The sequence below is a fragment of the Gymnoscopelus microlampas genome (genome assembly GCF_963454915.1).
Source record: "Gymnoscopelus microlampas genome assembly, chromosome: 4".
Taxonomy (NCBI): domain Eukaryota; kingdom Metazoa; phylum Chordata; class Actinopteri; order Myctophiformes; family Myctophidae; genus Gymnoscopelus; species Gymnoscopelus microlampas.
Window position 1 is genome coordinate 12,974,953 of NC_139941.1, and position 15,184 is coordinate 12,990,136.

General features: G+C 40.1%; 2 protein-coding genes across 2 annotated transcripts; one reads left to right on the forward strand and one right to left on the reverse strand.

Annotated features, from left to right (window-relative positions):
* Positions 1–3,404: 3,404 nt before the first annotated feature.
* LOC311043957 (polyubiquitin-like) lies at positions 3,405–3,866 on the forward strand (the record flags this gene model as incomplete). Its single annotated transcript, XM_084055380.1, has 1 exon — positions 3,405–3,866. The coding sequence occupies one exon, from the start codon at positions 3,405–3,407 to the stop codon at positions 3,864–3,866; it is 462 nt and encodes a 153-aa protein (XP_083911506.1).
* Positions 3,867–5,662: 1,796 nt separating this feature from the next.
* LOC311043086 (tetraspanin-8-like) lies at positions 5,663–14,803 on the reverse strand. The gene is made up of 9 exons (XM_084054253.1): positions 14,659–14,803; positions 13,392–13,457; positions 10,851–10,973; positions 9,789–9,863; positions 9,485–9,571; positions 9,024–9,116; positions 8,514–8,585; positions 6,893–6,976; positions 5,663–6,159 (listed from the first exon to the last, which is right to left on the reverse strand). Exons 1-9 carry the CDS (start codon positions 14,716–14,718, stop codon positions 6,040–6,042), a joined length of 780 nt encoding a protein of 259 aa, XP_083910379.1. The 5' UTR covers positions 14,719–14,803; the 3' UTR covers positions 5,663–6,039.
* Positions 14,804–15,184: the final 381 nt, after the last annotated feature.

Genomic DNA, 15,184 nt, shown 5'->3' on the forward strand with positions numbered 1-15,184 from the left:
GATTGTCCTGTGACAATGAGCTCTAGGTCCGTGAATCTTCCGAGTGCAGAAAATGATATTGTGATCACTTAAACTGCACTCAATAACACCGCTCTTGGAAATTCTGGACTGGTCCGTCGTCAACACTAGGTCTATGATTGATTGAGAAGCAATGCCCACCCTTGTAAAATGCTTTATCAGCTGGGTAAAGCTGTGCAGGTCACAGAACTTTCTGAGGGACTTAAAGGTAGCTGAGTCTTCCTTCAGAACACAAGTGTTAAAGTCACCAATTAGTACCGTCTCAGTGTTTCCTAAACCCACAACATGTTCCTCAATCAAGTCATAAAATGCATTTTGATCTGGGGGTCTGTATATGGCGCCAATTATCAGTGGTTTTGCATGTGGGTATAAGATTTTGACCCAGACCGATTCTGTGGGGTTTTTATCCATATCTGGGATCACCTCGTAAATAATGTCTGATCTTACATAGATGCAAACCCCACCCCCATAGAGATTTCTGTCTTTTCTGATGACATTGTAGCCCTTTATTTCAATCTCAAAGTCTTTGATGGAATTATCCAACTTAGTTTCTGAGAATGAAATAATGTCCACCTTGCCATTTCCAAACATGGATCTCAGCTCAGACATTTTGTTTGAGTTTTTAAGACTGTTAACATTCAAGTGAACAATGTGAGTACCTCTAGTTGAAAAAATGGTGTCCATGTCTTCAGTTGAGTAGTAACCATTGTCCCTTTCAGCCTCTGGGGGGTCGGTGGGGGGAGGAGGAGGTGTGGGTGGGGGAGGGGGGGACTTTGTGATGTCTGCGGGGGAGCTGTGGATGTGATTTGAGGCAGCATATCCTTCCTTGGACCTGTCTCGGGGGAGGGGAGGTGGGGGTGGTGGTGGTGGAGGGGGATGTGGGGGAGGGGTGATGTGGGGAAACCCTTGAGTCGACCTCGACCAATATCCCCCAGGCAAAGGACTGTTGGGAAACTCAGAGAGAAAAAAATCTCTGTTTCCACGACGATCCCACAGGGGAAATCCTTGCAGATGACCAGTGGCCGCTTGAAATACAGGGAAAAGAACTCCATTTCCCAGCATTCCTCTCGGTGGGATGCTGTGCATTTGTCCTGGTATCGGCTGGTGGTGGTGGAGGAGGAGGTGGGGGGGGGGTGGGGGAGGGGAGAAGCCTTTGTCCCGCGTCGACGCCAAGCAGTAATCCATCCAGGGGATAGAGGAAAAAACACCGTTTTCATGTGCTTCCCTCTGGGAGAAGCCCTGCGGTTGTCTAGGGCCCATGTGACCCATGTGGCGCATGAGGAAATCCTCTTGATGACGTTGTTGGGAAAGCCCTTGTCTCGTCATCACCGGCACATTCCTCATTCCTTCAGGCGGTGGTCTGCTCGGGAACGTATGTCTTGGATCCCACACGGACGTTAACCGGGACAGATAATCCATTCTTGTTTCTCCAGCTCTTTGCTGGGGTTCATTCTTATCAGGTGAGGTGGTCCGTTGCCAAACAAAGTTATTCGTCTGCATGTTGTGGACCGGGCATCGTCGGGCGCTTTCGTCGCGTGCGTAAACAGCTGTGTTGTTTTTGCCATTGTAGTTGTGATCATAGCTAGTCTCCGTGCTGTCCACGGTCGGTGGGCCGGGATTTGGATGTACGTTTCCCGATAGCAATAGACTCAACCAAATGATCTTTCTTACTGTAAGGCCGTCAAGCTGGTTTGGGGTTCTTCTCCGTGTTGGTACCGATTTACGCGCGTCGAAAACTTTCAAAAGTAACGTCGCTGCGTCTTGTGGTATAACTCCGTTTGCACTCGCTCTCCGTTGAAGCTGCACATTGTGGGATTCGATGAAAATTAATCCTTGCAGTATAGCAGCGTAGCACAATACCAGGTAGTTGCTGGCTGTGATACTCCTCTTTAGGCGAAGATGTTGTTTTCGCCGCCGAAGAATGGAGCGCGGGGTGGAATGCGTGGAATGCGGGAGAGGGGAAAAGGTGCGACTGTCCTCTCTGAATGCCATGACTGATCTCATGGCTCATGTACTAGTTATATTGTAACATACTATACCATATAGATTGGTTCAAATGTTTTACCCATTAAAATAAGGTTTGTAGCTTTAAGTGTGAATGTTGCTATCGGTTCTGTGGGTACAATCAAATACCAATATCCATTGGAGACTGAGACTTTTATTTTAAACTTTTTATGGTTTTCTTAAAACAGCAACCTACAGCATTGTCCTTACAGATAACCTATTTGTATAATTTTGTACCTTGTAAGATGTATTTTATCTTAATAAAAGTATTTAAAATTACCATTTTGTTCAGTTATATTTATTGACAACTAGTTTTGTCAATGGTTCTTGTCAGCAATTTGTTTTTTTTTATCCCCACTAAAAGTATCTCCAGCAGACGTCAGTGTTGGAGAGATGAAAAAAGTGTTGGTGGGAGTAGATGTTGTTAGACATATTGAAAATGCAATGGAAAGACACATGGAGAAATGAGAAAAAAGACAATGAAATGCCATTATTATTATTATTATTGTTTTAATGATTATTGTGATTATTATTACTATTATTATACTATTTTATTATTATTATCAGTAGGCGGTGGAGGTACTTTGGTGGTGTCCAATCTCTGAAGAGTAAAACTGTTTTTGGTCCGATGGCTACAGGTTTTCAATGTTGGTGGCCTGCAACCTCCAGGGGGGATAGATTATTTTCCGCTGTAGCGCCCAAACTGTGGAACTATCTTCCGCCCCATGTTAGAGCGTCTCAAACCTTGCCTGTGTTTAAATCACGTTTGAAAACTCACTTGCAGTGTGTCTATATGTTGCACCCTCTTTGTGTTTTCTTCCCCCTGTTTATTGTGTATTGTTTTGCTCTTAGTATTTTATTATATTTTTTTAGTTACTGAGTGTACAGCACTTTAGTTTCAACGCTGTTGTTTTAAATGTGCTTTATAGGGACAAGGACTGACAGATACAGAGATCTCCATATACAGTATGGTCATATTGGTCAGATCGGCGGTGCAACGTAGGTGTGAGGGCTGTGTAGAAGACCGAATTCTAGATGTGAGGGCTACATAGCGGCCCAAACCTAGTAGTCAAAATAGCTTCACACGTACTGAGCTTGTGGTACCTTGTGTACCACTGCACGACAATGTATCTCCATATAGAGAACCAGGAAGGATGCAAACAATCTCAGGCAAACAGACAGACACATACAGACAACTCCATGTATGGAATACTGTAATTCCATATTTGGGCAAGACTGATGTCAGCAATGATCTAATCACGTTGGTTGCCTATATTAACCACCGCTGCACTGAATAATTTCTAGTTGCACTTTCACAGGTTCTGGTGTCTCAGAGTGTAGTTCCTTTAGTAAAACACTGTTACTTTGCTTACTGCGGAAACATGCAGATCTTTGTTAAGACCCTCACCGGCAAGACCATCACACTGGAGGTTGAGTCAAGCGACACCATTGAGAATATCAAGGCCAAAATCCAGGACAAGGAAAGCGTTCCCGTCGACCAGCAGAGGTTGATTTTTGCTGGTAAGCAACTGGAAGACGACCGCACCCTCTCTGACTACAACATCCAGAAAGAAGCCACCCTCCACCTTGTGATGCGTCTCAGGGGAGGCATGCAGATCTTTGTCAAGACCCTCACCGGCAAGACCATCACCCTGGAGGTTGAGCCAAGCGATAACATTGAGAATGTCAAGGCCAAAATCCAGGACAAGGAGGGCATTCCCCCTGACCAGCAGAGGTTGATATTCGCTGGCAAACAGCTGGAAGACGGCAGGACCCTCTCTGACTACAACATTCAAAAGGAATCCACCCTCCACCTTGTGCTGCGTCTCAGGGGAGGACTGTAGATGATTCCACAATGTAAAACCAGATTGAGATTGTCATCTCTTTTTCAAGTGGACTTGGCCAAGAAGGCAGTTCACAACAATTAAAACAAACAAACAAACACAAAAAAGATAATATAAAAAGTGAACATAAAACTGGGAAAGAAGGGTGTTCTGGATCAATAGATGGGAAGCAATAACTTCACAGTATCAGGTCAGAATGCTCGAATGCTCAGGTGAGTACAAATAATGAAGTCCATTTCATTTAGACTTGCTACAGTACATGTATGCGATGTGAAGGACAGCTGTGTGTGAGCCAGAGACTGCTTAGAGGATCAGCTTCAGCTGAACGCCTTGTACTCGGCCACTGCTGCATGCTTGGTGAATCTTTGGCTAATGGCTATAGGCTTCTAGTCTTTGGTAGTCTTTGGCTAAATGCTCCCTAATAGTTAGTGAAGCACTTGCTACATGGCTTACATTGCAATGGCCTTCCCAAGAGCTCCTCCAGGACAGCAACTATTGAGAATGTCAATGCCAAAATCCAGGATCAAGGAAGGCAGATCCCCCTGACTGGCAGAGGTTCATTTTCACTGCAGTGCAACATGGGAGGATAGCCGCAACCTCTCTGAGACAACAACATCAAGCCAGAATTCACACTCCACCGTGTGCTGCATCTCAAGGACGGCAAGTGACGCCATTGAGAATCACGGCCAAAATCCAGGACAAGGAAGGGTTCTCCCTGACCAGCAGAGGTTGATCTTCGCTGGCCAACAACTGGAAGATGATTGACTAAGGCATCCAGAAAGAGGCCACTCTCCACCTTGCTGTGTCATAGGGGAACGGGGGAGTAAATCACTCCATCATCTTTTTTTTTCTCCTTCCAAAGATCAAGTACATCATCATTCCACGATCTTTTTCTTTTGTCTTTATTATTATTATTATTTTTTACCAAAGTCCAGGATCAAGTAAATAATTCAACCTTTTTTTTAACCAAAGTCCTCTATTTCCCCCTATTTTACATCCCCTTTTACCATGTGATATGTTTATTTTTTCTCAGTGTAAAACCACAAACAGATTGTCATCTCTTTTTCTAGTGGGCACATAGTTTCACATATTATAAACAGCATTAAAACCAACAAATAAAAATAACCATCAATGTGTCTTTGATAGATTTTCTTTTTTTGTGTGCGATGAAAGCGCTGACTGATATACAGAATAAGACCCAATTATTGAAATCCCTAGACTTGGACCATGCTGCATTGACGCCTGCATACAGCCAGTATAGTGGCTGACTTGCCAGTCTCCAGGGTTTCTTCAGAATAGGTTGGGTTGGACCATAGACTGTATAAATGAGAGGGTTGGACACATATATTTAAGGCTAGGTCTATGTGTTTCTGGTGATATTATGCACCACTAATTTTGTGTGTGTCAAAAAAATAATATATAGTTTGACGAACATATAAAAGCCGACGTGGTGATGAGTGATGACCCCTGAAAAAAGATAATAAAAGCACGTTCAATTGTGGGACAGGACAGTGGTTCTCAACCTGTGACACGTGATTTTGGGGGACTCCCCAGATAAAAAAGACCATTACTGCAATCAACAAACTATAAAAAAAACTATAAATGCTTCATCTTAAAAGATAAAAACCCAATAAAGCAGGGTTGGGAGAAAAATAGCAATCATAGGGGACACATATTTTGACACAATTGGCAACTTGGCCAGCAGTTAATAGTACAAGACCAGCTTGTTATCATACGTGTATATCAAAAATAAATTCACTTAATCTGCAAAATGTTGTTTTTATGTTGAACCGGAAAAGAACACTGTACTGTACAGAATACATAGGAAACAAGCTGTCCTTTGATTTGTTGACTTGTTGAAATGACTCAAAACTAAGTAAATGAGAAATAATAAAGCAATAAATACATTTTAAGCTGCTACTCCGTATATAGAAATGAAATGTATACAAAATGAAATGTATTAATAGCCTTCAATACCCATGCTGCAGCCTACATTACTCCCTTGCTTATTCCCTTACTATGATGCCATACTGACGCTAGTCTTCTAGATAAAAAAAAGCTAAAATCGTACGCATGCAGACGCACACACGCACACACACACACACACACACACACACACACACACACACACACACACACACACACACACACACACACACACACACACACACACTCAGGGGTCCTCTACGAGCGTGGTGTAATTTCCTGCATTGCTGTAGACCACTGTAGGGACATCGCCATCGGCCTTTCTCATCTGGCAGAGGATGGCAACACCCAGCCCTGTAGGCACCATCTAGAGGGAATGGAGAGATATCGATCAATTGTTGCTTACCGTCTTCTCTTGAACACTAACCTCGTTCCCAGGCTTTTCTCATCTCACGAGGAGAAACGCCTGGTAAAGAACTGCAGCTGAAAGTGTAGAAATGTATTCTTCCGTTTTATGTACTTCTTATGTACTACTTTATGTACCCATGAAGCTGTCTTTTTCCGAAGCCCATTCAACATCAAACTCCATGTTAGACATTTTAGACTCACTGATATTGTCTTATAAGGTGTGAGGAGACCTTCATCTTTCAAAAACGTTTTTCATTTTCCTTTTTAAGATGATAAAATGAATATCACCAGAAGCAGGAACGTTTTCAATGAGTCTAACATGGTTATTGGTTAATATGGAGTTTGAACTTGATTGGTCTTACAGTATATGAGGGGGGCATATTTGATCTAATGAATATCAGAGATATATATATTGAATGAAGAAACTTAAAAACTCTCTGGACTGCACACAAAACTCTAGTAGACATTAACATGGTTTTAAAGTGAAATAATCCTTTAACGCTTTTTATATGGTATTTAGTTGTTCTTTTCTCTCTCTCAGTCTAAACTTTGTGCAACCTTTAAAGTCACATGAAATCGTACCTGTGCATGCGTGTGTGTGCATGACGCAATAGAAACACAGACAGACGTGCAGACAGACATGTAGAGAGACATGTAGCCTAGACAAGTAGAGAGGCAGACACATTCCATACCCAGAGCAGCAAGAGTCCGAGGAATATTGCTATCGCACTATTAAATGCCTCATTCACTACGGAGCTCAGGATCGGAAGGCATGGCTGAAAAAAAGAAGAAAGACATTTCAATTATTCAATTTTACAGTTTTTGATTGATTGAATACTTCATTAACATGCGTAATATAGATGTGTGTGAATGGAAACAAGCCCCTGGGACGTTTTGTTTGATCCTTTTAGCATAACCTCTGACTGTACTACCTGTACTGTTAACTTGAAAAGTGCACTCCTTGGAGCGCAGGTCTCCGCCAGGCCGGGTTGTCTACCCAGGGCCTACACATTTTGGAAGGCAGTTATAGACAATTTGAATGGTAAATGAGAAGTCTGACTTTTGGAACTGCTGCCTATAAGCTAATGTAGGCTACTTGTCTAAGACAAGATCTTATATTTGTTTTGCACTGCATATATAATTGTATTATTATTAATTTAAATATTATTATTTACTATCATACTTAATATATTATTATGTTTAGGATGTTGCAAATTCTTTTGCGGTACAAGTCCCAACAACATTTCACTGCCTGTACTTGTAGTTAGTGACACATAAAACCTTCTTGATTCTTCTTAGCCTAATACAGCATGTAGGCTATTAGCCTGAGAAAAGGAGAGATAAGGGAGTGGGGATCTCCCCACTGGGAGAGCATTGTGTGGTTTTGTGGAAAGACATTTATTATGACTCTTCTCAGGAACTGCAAGCAAAGTCAGTTTTGGTTCCTAGCTGGTTTTGTGGTTCCATAAAAAAGAACAATAAAAAATGGAAGTGAAACATTATCATACACCAGGCAGGGAGAATGATACATGGAGAAAAAGCATGCATGAACTATTTTTTTCATGCTGTTATTTTTGCATTGACATCTACTGCTATTGGTCTGGGCTAAGTGGACAAATTCAAATGTCAAGGTATTTTTGACCAAATACCTAAAGACGATAATATCGTATGTTGTGATAACTTTTGTCTTAAATAGCGAAAATTGTTTTTGAAAGTATAAAACCAGGAAAACACTTGTGATATACAGTATCATGATATTACGATCCCAGACAAAATCTAGTCTCATATCGTCGCTGTCGGGTAGAAATCTTGTATCTCCATCGTTGAAATGTATTTTTTTCATAAATTACTGCCCTACTTCAACAGACAAGAGTGTCTCAAAAAAGTAGTGAAAATATCCAATTTACAAGCTCACAACGCCATAGAATGCGAGGCATTGTGAGCTTGTAGATTGGCTATATTCACTATTTTAAATTGTTTTTTAAAATAATAATAAAAATCGAATGATCTTGGACTCTTGGATGCAACGATCATGATTTTCATATGATATTTATATATTGCTCAGCCCTATCTACTGCTTTTTATTAAATGCCTCGTCCCTCAGTGTACTGCTATTTACTGATCAAATGGCACCCACATACACACAACTGTGAAAACCTGGGATACACTTTATGAAATGAATTATGAAAATAGAGAATCTACAAGCTTAAAACCTATCCCTGTGCGACGCATTGTGTGCTTGTAGACTGTAGTCTATTTTTGCTATTTGTTTCTAAGAAAAACGGCATCTCATCAACAACTCGTGTTTCCCACCTCCTTGTAAATCATGATGGGTTGATGATATGCACCGTGCTGAGACAGGCTGCTGTTCTTAGGGGCCACCACCTACAACAAGCATGAGGAAAGAAAGAAAGAAAGAAAGAAAAATACTTAAAAACACACAAGATCCTCTCCTGTGTAGAAAATAAATATGATTGTGCGAAAAGATCGAAATAGATTTGGTGTACAAGGACAAAAGAAATAACCCAGAATCCAGACTGATTCGCTCCGTTCAGCAGACTTTTATTTTTTCACTTTGCTTCTCAGTCTGGCCGTCTCAGAACAACTTCCTGGTTCTTTCAGAAGACCAATCAGTATCCTCGGTTCCTGGGCGTCCGAGACCGCCCCTAGCACATAGGAAGCTTACTAGACTGAGAAGCAAAGTGATTAAAACAAAAAAAAGTCCACTGAATGGGGCCAATCAGTCTGGATTTCAGCCTACAAAAGGAAGGGACCAAAATACATGTCAAGGTGCACTCGTGTGGGTTGGTGTTGGACACTCACACATTGGCTCATGTCCCCGTCGGTGCAGTTGCAGGACGTAGGGATGTTGTAGCCCCAGTCCTCGTAGCCCCTCTCCAGTCCACAGCACCTCCACTGAGAGACATGCAGGGACGGAGCAGAATATCAGGAATCAGGATAGATATACTGTCATATGTGGCCACATTGATTAATTGTTTGATTAATAGAATAGTATATATATCTATATTTTTTTTACTTATCAGCGAATCTATTATCCATTTTAGCCTATTTCATACTTAATCGCACAACTGTGCTGTGCAAAATAGTGAAAATAGCAGATCTACAAGCAACAAGCTTGTAGATCTGCTATTTTAACAATTTTGTGAATCTTCTTTATGAAATATTTTGGAAAGGTGGAAATGGTTAAGTACATGGTCAAAATATCAGTTGATTATTGTATTATGGATCATTCTTATCTTGTTGCACCCCTAATGACAACCTACACTCTGCTGCAAGGGGGACAGTGCATCTTGGCTGGCTTCACTGAGCGGCATCATGCCCTCATATATACTTTTGATATTCTCAACGGTCTGTGGAATAACAAAAGGAAAATATTTCAACTTTTATTCACCAAATCCTTAAGCTGCAACAATACATTCAGGCACAATCAAAGTTGTGCTTATTGTTTTGTATTTTCATTTTCAAACACATAAAAGTCATAGATCTCATATCCTTCTGAAGACCAATGGTCCGGTCCATTCAATGTTTGATTTGTTTTTCATTTCAAAAGGTAATAGCAGTTTGTACCTGGTTTCGTGCTGCAAGCACTCTAATGAGTATCACAGACCAGATGACACTGATCAGGGCCATTATGACTGTGAACTAAATGACACACACACACACACACACACACACACACACACACACACACACACACACACACACACACACACACACACACACACACACACACACACACACACACACACACACACACACACACACACACACACACACGTCATGTTTACAAACAAATAATAAATAACTGTCAAGGTCAGCCTAGAATAGATAAATGATAATAATAGAATAGACAATAGAAACTCATATGGATTGACTAGACTTGCCAGTCAGTCTCTAAACGCTTCCCTCAACTAGAGATTGGTGAGATGTCATCTGTTCGTCATTTCCGTTTTTCCGAAAATATAATCTTAACATACTTTCATTTCCATTTCTGCTAAGCAGCAAAGCTATATGCTTAGATGATTTGGATTTATATTCGGATAAATTTACGCGACTGTAAAGATGAAACGGAAGTGGGGAGGAGGCGCCACATCCGCTTCATCGCTTGATTATTTTCAGAGCTTCCGTGCTCCAGACTGTATGACGGAAGCTTTTGAAAATCGTGGGAGGCAACAGCCTGGCTCGCGAGACCAGCCACTACATAGAGTACCAGAAGTGCTGGCATCACTCCCGCTACCCCTGGGTCACAGAGTTATTTGGTCTATTGAAAATCCCATAGGGAAATCTCAGATTGCATCATATAAGAACTGTGTTCCAAAAATAAACAAATCAGCCCTGCGATACTGTCAGGTATATGACTCTCGGTGTTGTTTATGATATTGAGTATGTGCTTGGAGAAAATCTAGTGGATAAGTGTAGTACCTTTTCACCTTCATATCCGTGTGATTAAAATCGCATTTGTTTATTTGTGGAACACAGTTCTTATTTGACGCGATCTAAGATGACCCTATGGTATTTTCTATGGAAAACACAAGTCCGTGACCCAGTGATGTCAGACTTCGGTTCTCTATTGAATATAGATCGTCTGGCAACGCCAAAAGAGAGAAAGGTTATGTTTGTCACACTTACTAATACAAGAGCCCATCTCTTCTCTTTGCAGACACCATACAGGCCGATGATGGACAACAGCAGGCCTATGATGCCCACGGCGTACAAAAATGCTATCCCAATAATAATTTCGACCTCATCCATCTGGGGGAGAGAGATGGAATTTAATAACTTAACACTCGCTCACTCAGTGAAGTGAAAGCAATGCAATGTGGACTGTGTTCTCTCGTTTGTAGGTAAATAAATCCAGGTCTGTTGTAGGTAGGGTCACACAGTAAAATCTTTTGTGTTACGTGGACTCTGAAGAGTGTACAACTGGGAATGCAATGGATTGCATTTGTACACTCTTTGGTGTTAAAGCAATATTAAAGGGCAAGACCACTTTGTTGAGGTTTGGGTTGTGTAGTTACTTTGCCATGATGTAACCCCAAAGGTGGGCAAGAAATCAAAAATAGTTGCTCCATTGATTAGAAATTGATCATTCAAAATGTGCTCCTCATTGACTTACATTGTATGGTGAAACATATCTCAAAGTCACTCTTTTAGCCTGTTAACAAACACAATCAAAGCTGATTCTGCCCAATTAGAACATCTTAGTTTTTTTTTTTGTATAAAAAATATATTTTATTAGGAAGAAATCCCGGATTGGATCCGCAGATCCGGATCTTCAAATAGTAAAATCAACAGGAAGTTGACATTTTTATGAAAATCAAAAACAGTACTGGGTTGTGTGATGTTCTATAGCAGAATCAGCTTTGTTTGTGTTTGTTAAGAGGCAAAAAGAGTGACTTTGAGAGATGTTTCACAATACAATTTAAGTCAATGAGGAGCACATTTTGAATGATCAATTTCTAATCAATGGAGCAACATTTTTTTTAATTTCTTGCCCACCTTCGGAGTAACATCATGGCAAGGTAACTACACAACCCAAACCTCTACCAAAGTGTTCTTGCCCTTTAAGGATTTTACTATGAGGTCAGAGGTTGGTCAAGGGATGGAGAGAAGCAGAAACATCCAGTTGAGGTGCAGTTAACCAGTTCCACTTTTATGTAAAAAAAAATAATCTTGCAGCAGTTTCTTGAGAAACCCATAGAAACATAAGGAAGTGAAAGTTCATTTGACAAATGCTCTTTTTTTTTGTTGACCTGCCTTTTTGAGAAAAAAAGAAGGAACAACGTGACATGTGCGACAGAGTATGCCCCATGTTTTAATTGTTTTTAGTTGTTTTCTTTTAAATTGGTGTGATGTTTTCTGTTCTTATGCTACTGCCTTCTGTAAGCACTTTGAGATTTCCTGTAAACCTAAAGTGCGTTATAAATAAAATCCATTATTATTATTATTATTATTAGTTCTGTTTCCACTATCTGTATCAGCACCAGGTCAAATGTGTAGACGTTATTTTGTGGTTACCGCTTCCTTGGTGACTGGTGAAGAACAATACTTTTCCTCTACAGCAGTGGTTCTCAAACCTTTTCATGTCTAGGACCGCCTGATATGTATTTGGCCGTGGACCCCTGTGCTAGGGATTTTACAAGATTTGTGTTCTTAAAAAAATATTCAAACTTGTTTTCTTATTTACCATTTATTTACCAATGAAAAGTGAAGGGCGCACTCAGAATGTCATTCTTTTATTTCTCCATATGCCTTAAGTTATAGACGTTCTGGCTATCCAGCTTTCGTAATTAAGTGCTAAAGTATATTTTAAAAATGTCAAGGTTTTTGTTTAAAATAGCCAATAGTTATGAGCTTGTAGATTGTCTATTTTCAAATAGCAGATGTATGGCTAAAGTGGATAAACAGATTTGGCTCTTATTACATTTTTTTGCAGGGGACCCCCTGAAACCCCTAAAGGAACCTAGGGGGTCCCCGGACCCCACTTTGAGAACTACTGCTCTACAGCATGTATTCACTTCATGGGTCCTCTCTATAGGCCTATTGTCTGTCAGAGTGTGTATTGTATTTTAAACATTTAACTCATCTAAGCGTTCGTCTATATGTTTTCCAGTTTCACATGTGGGTTTTTAATGTGAGAAACACAACACCTTGTCACTCTTTCTTTATATAATTGGTCCTCACTAATGCTCATTATAATATGGTAACATTTTAGTCCATTCACACTGTGTCTCAGAGGAGGGCTGTGGACAGCTCCGAAACCCTCCTACCAGTGACATCATCGATGAGGAATCCAAGCTAATAGATACTAATAATACTGCAGGCTTTCCTGTTAAGTTAGCATGCCATAATAGAAGCCATTGTTCTTGCGTTAATAAACATTTGTTTTATTTTTTATCTTCTTTGAAAACATTAATCTGCCTAACGATGATGTCACTGGTAGAAATGTCCACAGTCCTCCATATGAGACACAGCAGAGTACTTTTTCTTTTAATTTTTTCTTTTTACAATTTTATCATGAACATTAGTGAGGACCAATTATATAGGTAGGTTGGGTGGGCGAAGCCATCCTTTAAGCCAGATTTAAAAACATTGAGATCAAAAACATGATCAAGAACAATAGAAAAGGTGGTGAGATCAAGTTAAAACAATACAAGAAAATAGAGTTACCCTTCCACCACCGTGGTGGACTCCATGTGTAAACAGAGTGTATGCCAACCACAAAACACTGATGACCTGCAACAACAATAACAACATCATAAACAGTTTGGTTTTAGGTATCTGGTGGTCTTATCCATACTGTAGTGACTTATGAGCAAGCAGGGCATATTACTCTAATAACAGGATTTGAACCTTTGACCTTGCTGATGGCAGGGTTCAAATTGTAAAAACAAGAACAAACAAAACACAGAACCAAAAAAAAAAGAGGGCCGGGACATTTTCTTAATCACTTCATCATGCCCTATATACTGTATATATAGGCTACTTTGTTGTACAACAAATAGCGAAAGGATCTGATCTACAAGATCACAACACGTTGTGATGTGTAGACAGAAAATAGCGATCCAAGTACAGAGTCAATTCTGGTCTAGTTTACAAAGTCTAGAGGGTTTATACGCGCTTCATTAAATACTTAAATTGTGACACATATAGGCCTACATATCCTACATATTCAGTCCGACCAGAAGCAGGGATTACACATATCCCCATTGGCAAATGAATGACCAGAGGGGCATATCAAAAGCAGAGGCATGGATTCCCACCCCACACCTCCAGCAAATCGTAATCGCTAGATCCCACGACGCTGTGGGGACATGACATTTTAATGTTGTGTAACAAATAGATTGAAAAGTCATTAATAATATCCACCATGAAAGATGGAATACTGTAGGTTGTCTCAACAAAAATAAACAAAATACACCCTATCCAAAGCTGTTTTTGGGGCGTTACTATTCAGGTTTTACTTATTGGTATGCAGTGGTGTAAAGTAACTATACACATTTACTTAAGTATTCTACTCAAGTACAATTTCAAGATACTTTAACTTTACTTGAGTAGGCCTATTACCATTACTTTTTTTTATCCTTGTACTACATGTCAGAGGAAAATGTTACTCCACTACATTTATTTGTCAGCTATAGTTAGCAATTTTGCAGATTTTGATTATTAATAATGAATCCAATTATTAATCAAAAACTACAAGTGTCATGCGACATGTTGTGAGCTTGTAGACCAGCTATTTTCAAATAGCTGCCCAATGAGTACTTTTACTTTTGCTACTTTAAGTATATATTGACGCTAATACTTTTGTACTTTGACTTAAGTAAGAATCTTTTCCTTTTAACCTTGTAAGTATTTTGTGGTATCGCTACTTTTAATTAAAAAGAACTTCCTCCACCACTGCTGGTGCACAACAAACTACAAAAAGACCACTTACCCCGATTAAACCTGTGAAGATAATAAACCCTCTTTTGAGACAGGTGTTCACTTTCCCCATGATTTTCTTTTTTTTCACGCTCAGGACAACAGTAAATTGTGAATATGAAAATGTAATGCTCAGGAACAGCCTCTACTCCCTGGCGTACCCACCACCATTCTTTATATCTGAGACTGTTAGCAAAGGAGGGAGGGACGAGGCTTGTCTGGTGTATTAAGAGGGAAGGAACCAGCAGGGGTGGAATAACTATAAGTACAGGAAAAGAGAACAAAGTGGGGGCTCGTAACTCACTTTTTCAATGCTCCAAGGTTTATTAATAAACAGATTATAGTATACAACGTTTCGACCCTTTCAGTCTTTTTCAAGAATATAATATGAATAATATACTTGAAAAAGTCCGAAAGGGTCGAAACATCCTATACTATCTGCTGTTTGTTAATAAATCCGTTGCGAGCCCCCACTTTGTTCTCTTATATTACTGTTTTGCAGTTAAGGCTCAGCACCAAGGAACGGAGGATGTGCGTTA